At 42.2% G+C, this 7,531-nt stretch overlaps 1 protein-coding gene across 8 annotated transcripts in view; it reads left to right on the top strand.

Annotated features, from left to right (window-relative positions):
- The first annotated feature begins 3 nt into the window (after positions 1-3).
- The window catches only part of GANC (glucosidase alpha, neutral C), a 28,664-nt gene continuing 21,136 nt past the window's right edge, over positions 4-7,531 (top strand). For 6 of the 8 annotated variants that reach the window (XR_012673936.1, XR_012673935.1, XR_012673937.1 and 3 more), the window contains exons 1-6: positions 4-338; positions 1,490-1,552; positions 3,084-3,192; positions 4,713-4,840; positions 5,367-5,549; positions 6,433-6,481. Coding sequence is in view for 5 of the 8 variants with exons in the window: in XM_075152065.1 (XP_075008166.1) it covers positions 310-338; positions 1,490-1,552; positions 3,084-3,192; positions 4,713-4,840; positions 5,367-5,549; positions 6,433-6,481 (561 nt within the window). In the remaining 3 variants the exon portion in view is untranslated. The remainder of the gene's footprint in view (positions 339-1,489; positions 1,553-3,083; positions 3,193-4,712; positions 4,841-5,366; positions 5,550-6,432; positions 6,482-7,531) is intronic. The other 2 variants (XM_075152063.1, XM_075152062.1) reach the window with 2 other exon arrangements.

Here is a 7,531-nt window from a genome sequence, read left to right as displayed (position 1 = left end):
CCCCGCAGGAGCCCGGGCTGTGGTGGGCGGGCGGGAGCGGCGCGGGGGCGGAGCCGCTCCCCGGCTGAGCCCGGGCTGTCACCGCCCCGGGTGCCAATCGCCGGCCCCGCCGCGCTGGGGGCCGCCGGCTCCCCCGGTGACAGAGCGCCGCGCCGGGGCCTCCGGCACCTGCCGCGAGCGGAGGAGAGGCCGTTACGGGACAAGCGCCCCGGCTGCCGCCCCTCCCTCTGGGGAGCCCCCCGGGCCCTGCCGCCGGCGGCGGGCGGTCACCGCTTCTCCCCGCCGGCGGCCGCTCGGGGCAGCCCCGCCATGGAGGCGGTCACGCCGGGGGAAGTCAGGTAACGCTGTCCGGTGGCGGTTCCTTGGCCGGCCCTCTCCTCGCTCCCGGTGTTGCCGGCGTGGCTTTCCCCGGGGAGCGGCGGGGTGCGGGCCCGGCCCCAGCAAGGGCCCAGAGCCGGCCGGGGGTGGGGGGGCAGGCGTGTCCCCCGCCGCCCCTGCCAGGGCAAAACCTTCCTGCGTGCCTGGCCGCGGAGGGGGGCCCAGAGAGCAGGTTTCACACCGCGCGGGTTGGTTCGGATGCAGGCTGCACCGCTGGAAGGTCGTCGGGTTGCAGGGTGTTAAATGTGGCAACGGAGTCCCCCACAGACCTGGTGCAAAAACCCGAAAGTGCGTGGGTATCTTCAGGCAAAAATGGGAAAGGTTAAATTGCCTAAATATATGGTTGCTGTGAGGTCTCTAATAACAATCCAGGTCTATTAATATTTAGTTCACAGTAATTGTGACCGAGTCTTCATGGCTGCCATCTGCATTATAGATGTTGCATGTATATAATTAGTAAGTATTTTGTAAGCATCAGCTCTTTGTCTGCCAGTACTAATACCTTATTCTCTTCCACGTGTGTCTGAACTCAGCATGTTGTGGGAAGTATTTTGATGATAGACACTACTGGCAGTCTATTTTTTCAGGCAAGCCAAAAATTTACTGTTATCTAATAGATCTGAAAGTTACCTCAAGCCTAGAGATAACATAGAGCTGTCAGCAGGGCCATCAGAAGCCTCCCTCCCTCATCGGTCCCACTGCAGGTAGAAGAGAAGGGTGCAGGGTTTCTCCTTTTCTGCCAATCCTGCCTCTTTCTCCATTCTTATTACTGGAACATGATATTTGTCTATAAGGACTGCAGAGATCTGGCTTCAAAATGCAAAGCCCCGAGAATTCACTTGTGCTGAAATTCAGCTCTGTTAGTCACAGATCCAATTGTTTGCCAAAATTATCAAAGTTTAAAAGGAAATGGTTTAGCGTGGAACTAAATGTGTAAGAAATTCTCCCCATATCCAAACACAGTAGTTCGAAGTCCAACACATTTTATGTCACCGCAGTTGTCTGCACTCTCTTTAATCCTTACCCCTTTTGAGGAGGACCCCCATCATCTGATCATTGGGCAGGTGTTTGGTGAACACATTTAAACATTTTCTTTATCTGCTCTTTCTAGTGTCCAAGACGAGGCTGTTGACAAAAGCACCTTTAAGGAATGCAACCAGATTGCTTTTTACAGGTAAAGAGAAGAAAGTGTTGGTTTTTTTAAAACTTGTAATATTAAAAGAAATGGGAAGTAGTTACACATTGATTTTTAACCACAGCAAGTCTGCTACTTTCAGGATTTATCTTTCAAAGTGAGCGTTCCACTCACCTGTCAGCAAGCAATAATCAGCGTATTGTAAAATGTGGAATCTTACATACAAAACCTCTTCTGTTAAAATTCAAAAGAGTCAGTCCTCTCATCTGACAAAGCCCCAGCAATATTTTAACTATAGGTACACTCAGACACAGGTTGTTTTCTTGATGTGGATATTTCTTGAATTCAAAACAACAGAATTCTCAATAGAAACCATTAGTCTGTGACAATAGCATAAATTATTACAGTCCTGTTGAACAAGTACCTTGGCCAGAATTCAGCATCAAATCTAAATTCTAGCTTATTAGTCTCTTAAAGCTGATCTTAAGCTGAGTGATCCTTCTCATCCCATTTCTAACTGAGATACCTCTCCTCCAGCTTTTTTCCCTCCCATCCTCCACTGTCTTCTATCCAGTGGTGCCTGGCTGAAAGGAATGATTGCCCAGTGTTATACCAATTAGCCACTGACGTACGGGGTTACAGTTTCAAATATTCATTTCTGTTCTGCAGGAAATTATGTTCAGAAAACCCCAAATAACATTTTGCCAGTGGCAGCAGGACTCCTTCCTCTTTTCACACCAGCCCTTTCTTTCCTGTAGGCATTTTAACTTAACACATCTAATTTCTCAGCAGGAGGTTGCCACACATTGGCAAGCATCAGATCCTGTCTTTGCTGTGCTTTTAAAAGAAATCCTTTATCTGATTGCTCACGTTTGTGCAACATCTGTTTGCAAGGAAACAAAGTTAGTTTACTAATGAAGAAGCTTCCCTTTAAGGTAGCCTCCAAGACACTTTTCTTCAAATAGTTCATAAAACATGGGCTCAGCAAGGAGCATTCTACAAACAGTTGAAAGAGCCTTTATATTAGGGTCTCTGTCCTAAAAACATCATCAGGGCCAAAAGCCGTAGTCAAAAATCTATAGTCAGCAGGCTTGCTGAAAAACAATTTCCTCAGTGCATATTCAGGAGGTTAGAAATTACAAACTTATACTGCTTCATCACCACAGAACGTAGAAGGTGTTCAGCGGGGGAGTTGCAGACCAAGCAGGGGTATATGACAGAAAATCAAAAACAGATTATTCATCTGAAATTTCTGGGGTCTTGGAAAGAAGAAGAATGTAACTGGACAACTGAGAATTTAGTTGGACACTTGAATTAAGACTATTATTGTTAACCCTATGGGTCAACCTATGGGTGACCAAACCCCTCTAACAACTCATTCATAAACATGTATGTGTGCTCAGAACTATATTCCTTCTTTTTCTCCTTGACTTGAAGCGCTGATAATAATTGTATTTGAAAAAATTCAAGACAAAATTATTAAGTAAACATTTTTAACAATATTATGTCCCTCTGTGTAATATAAGCCACAACAATTAAGGAGACCAAAAATAATTTTCTGTCTTGACAGGCGTCAGAAACTCCTACATCCTGGAAAATCCTTGTATCGAGCATTGTTGGATTCAGTCACGTTAAGTGATGAGAATGTCAAATTCCAAATTATTCATGAGGAGAACAAGGTAAGACCCCACCTAGCGTAAGAGCAGTGAATATTATCAACAAGCCTGATAATATTTGCATGGTTTGAGATTCTTCAGTGGTAGATATTTAAGATATGATGCAAAGTATCAGCCTAAAGATGTCCCTACCAGTTCAGTATTTATTTGACAACTTGAGACTGTGCAAGGAGAACAGATATTTTAAGGAACTTAAAAAAATCTTTAACAACTTTATGAAAAATCTGAATAGAACTCTTTTTAGCTGAAAAAAATGTTTTCGATTCAGAGATTTCTCCACTATTCCAAAATAATAAATTCTTTTTCTGTAATGGAATAAGAAGACCCATGTTCCAGCACCTGCTAACCATACCTTTGTATTCCTGTGTTTGCTCAAAGGCAGTTTTTTGGGAAAAAGAAGCCGCCTTCGCATTTAAGAAGACAGCCAGGAAGAGGGGTGTCTTCTATTTCTCTAATTTAACAGCGTAGCAGCTAGCACATTCACTCAGGGAATAGACAACCTAGCCAGTCCTCAGATTATGGGAGTTTGGAACTACAGCTCTCTTTCATGTTCTAAGCATCACTCTATGTAGATACTCTGCATAAATGTATTTTCTGCCTCTCTTGTTAGTACTGACCTTCTTTGCAGTCAGCACAGAAAAAAGAGCCCAATTTTTGTCTAGATTTTAAGATAGATGAAAGAGCGAAGGCTCCGTGGCTTCCTAGACTATTCAGAGGTTTATACAAAGATGGCATAGTGTAAAATATTTCCTAGGAATCAGGATCTGGAACTCCAAAGGAATCTTCTCTCTTGCCTACTCTCCCTCTGGTCTTATGGCTCTTTCATTCTTTCATGCCTTTGAAGAGAGCAGGGCTGATTGGTTTCCAGGTAGAGGGAAAAGATATCAGGCCAAAATTCTTCAGCCAGTTTTGTGTCTCACAGGAGGAGAGATTAAGAAAGGAAAAAACAGAAAAAAATCTGACTTGTGGTGTAGGGGTTCTCCACGGAAGAAAAATGAGTCATTTTGTATGAGCTAGAACAGAGTGACTTCCCAGTTCCCTGAACTGTAAAATAGCAAGTTACAGTGGGTAGGGCATTTCTTTAGGTCTCTTTCTGACACAGTTCATCAGTGTCAGCACCACTGTGAATACCAGTGAACATGGAGCACTGACGTTCTTGCAAAAAGCCCACATCTCAGTAGTATCCCACTCTTACATTGACAGCACGGTGGTGAAATTGTCCAAACTTCAAGATTCATGTATACTACCCCTGTTTTCCGTGCTGCTTGTGGGGAGAGCTGCAAAATGCTAGACATGAGAGACTTGAAGATAAAGAGTCCACTTAAAAAGAGTTGCTTCTTCAAAGGGGAGAAGTAGAGTTAGCTGGTGTAAATTCAGATGGATGGTGATTGTTGCTCAGCAATGCTAAAGAACATTAAGTCAGAAAGCAGGCATGTTTTTTTCCAGACAGTAAGTGTTTAGTGATGTTGAGTTGAAAAGTATGTTGGTATTTGTTATCAGTTTATCTGTTTGTTTGCTCCCAGGTTCTGCTACAAGTAGAAATTTGTGAAATAGAAGGCAATATTTTCAGGCTTAAAATTGATGAGGCAGCTCCTGTCAGAGCAAGGTACAAAGTTCCTGATGTTCTTATAAAGGAACCTACCACCCAGAGGTAAGTGATGGGAAGATGATTTAGCACCTTAGTAACTTATACAGCTTCATTTGCAAGAGTGTTTCCCCTTCTCCCTCATTTGCACTACACTACAGTTGTCTCTCTACAATACAAAGGAAGAGAAAACAAAAATGCATGTGGTTAATTTACTTTCAAAAATTCATGTTAAATACATAGGAGAAAGTTTTGTCATATACATAAGAAACTTGAGGCCCTTTGACCCGATCAGAAAATAGCCTACTTGTTATGATGCATCATTTTTACCTAAGGCATTACCTGCTAATGTGAAAAGAATGCAAACTCTGGGTAGTTTTCATGGCAGTTCTGTAACCACCTATTGCACTGTGCAGTGAACTCTGAACATAGCATGTATTTCTGGAGTTCTTTGCCTCAACATTAGCCTTGAGGTTTTTATAATATATGCAGATATTCTCAGCCCATCTTTTGTTTCAAATCGTTATTTAGTTACAGTGGATTTCACGTGCTGCTGATTGATGTAAAGCTGTTGTTGCTTTTCATTTGCCAGACTCTCTATATCTCAGAAGGAGGCAGGTATTTTGGTGCTGTCAAGTGTTAATGAGAACTACAAACTTCAAGTCACAGCAAACCCCTTCCAGATTGAGCTACAGTCCAAGGGTGAGACTGTTCTGAGCATGAATTCCAATGGGTTGTTATATTTTGAGCACCTACAATCACCTCCCAGTGCTAGGTCAGTATCTGTCTATCACGTTGTAGTATGTACTGATTGTGCTGTAGCTGAAGATCAACAATTCTATGGAACTGCAATTTCTGTGATAGAAGCTGTTAGGCATTGAAATCTGTCTTCCCCTTTACTTCACAGCAGTAAGTACAATGATGAAGTTTTAACAAAGAAATTCTAGATCAATTAACTGCAGTCTGTTTTAATCCCTTGCAGCAGCCATGTGCAAAATGCTAACCTCATTTAATGGCCAATTCTGTAAAACACTAAAGTATCCTGGTACCCCTTGTCTTTCTTGGGAATGAGTGATGGTAGTAGGATGAGGTTATTAGTTTCATCTCCTTTTATGACTAAACTTACTCTTTAGGTAAGTTTTATTCACCGTATAAGCTCCTGAGGTAAGTTTTGTTCAGCTTACAATGTACCATATAGCTGCAAGATTTTACAGGTCAATCCCACTGCAAAGTGATGAAAGGGTGAGAAACCACAGTGCAGGACATATCATGACTAGGAAAAGAGCATAGCAAGTGTGTCTCCTCGAGAGCATTATTTCAAAAATTGTAATTAAGAGAGAGAACCCTTAACAGAGAATAACAAAGAAGTGAGGGTCTTCTGAGCAGGTAAAACACTGACACAGATGATAGAAATAAATGTGAAAGGCCAAGGAGTCAATCTAACTCAAATATGGAGTGAAGGTTATTTTAAGACATTGAATAATAAAATTATTTGCCGGTTAGAGCTCTCAATTATGACATCAATTTTCAGAATAGTCAAGCACCACAACTCTTATGTAATGTATAAGGCAATGAATAATGCCATATGAATTTTCTGTTTGAAATCCTTCCTTACGTTAACAATAAACTGATTATTTCTATGTATTTGTTTTCACTAGAAAACCTACAGCAGAAAACAAGGGGGAGGCAGCAAGTGATTCCTCTAAGGTAACCCATGCTTACTCCAATTCCAGCGTGAATATTTTGTAGAAAAGAGAATTGATTAATTAGAATCACATGTTCATGATTTCATCTGGTACTATGTTTACAAACACAGTCTAACCACTTTCCAGTGAAATTCAAAAAGGACCTGGTATTTCATATTGAGATATTTTGCAAATTCATAGCTGAATAAAGGTTTATGTGTTTTACCAGGGCTGTAGAAGGCATCAGTCAGGTAGATCTGCCTCAAAAATGTTTTTTCCATGGCCGCCTTACTTAGAATTTCTTTCTTTTTTGTTCTCTCATTTGATTTGGAGTAGATGTGTAAAAGGGAGTTTTGTGGTGGTATTTGGTCGTTTTCAAATGCCCTGTTCATTGCAAAGAGCATTTCAAGAGAATGAGACCTGTTTTATAACAGTCAAAAAATATGCCTCCACACACATTCATGCCTAATACAGAAGTAAGATTCACTCTGAAAAAAGACCAGATCCTAGCAGTGCATAAAGGCGCATACCAGTTTTCTCAGGAGGTTGAGTTATGTCCGTGATATAATTTTAGCCTCCTGTAGAGCAGATGGCTGCTTACTCCACCGTCCTGTTATAAATGGCAGGAGATAGGCTGCCTTCAGCATACTTGTGTCTGAACTCCGGGTGCTGCCAGGAACGTGCTTGCTTTGGGGGAGTCACACAACTGCAAGAGGCCACATCCACTTATTCTGGGATGAAGGTAGAAAAGAAAACCAGGAAAGACGCTGCAAAAAGTAGAAATTCTAGGACAATGAATGGCAAGGCACAAGGCTCAAAGTTTGAAGGAGGTTAAAAGTATGAGTTATACACACAGCACTCGGGAAAGTCTGGACAGTTTTTTTGTTGTCTGACCCTTAGTGTTTAGGGGAGTGGGTTGGTTTCTCTTTATATAGGTTTTCTTGTTTGGTTCCATCCATGCAATCTTTGCATTTCATAATCATGTTCAACATCCAGAAGACAGACATTTTTTTACAGTGAGAACAATCATTCACTGGAACAACCTCCCCAGGGATGTGGTAGAGTCCCCATC

This window comes from Calonectris borealis, chromosome 5 (assembly GCF_964195595.1).
Source record: "Calonectris borealis chromosome 5, bCalBor7.hap1.2, whole genome shotgun sequence".
Taxonomy (NCBI): Eukaryota; Metazoa; Chordata; class Aves; order Procellariiformes; family Procellariidae; genus Calonectris; species Calonectris borealis.
The sequence above is the reverse complement of the archived record's forward strand: the minus strand, read 5'-3'. Positions and strand labels throughout refer to the sequence as shown.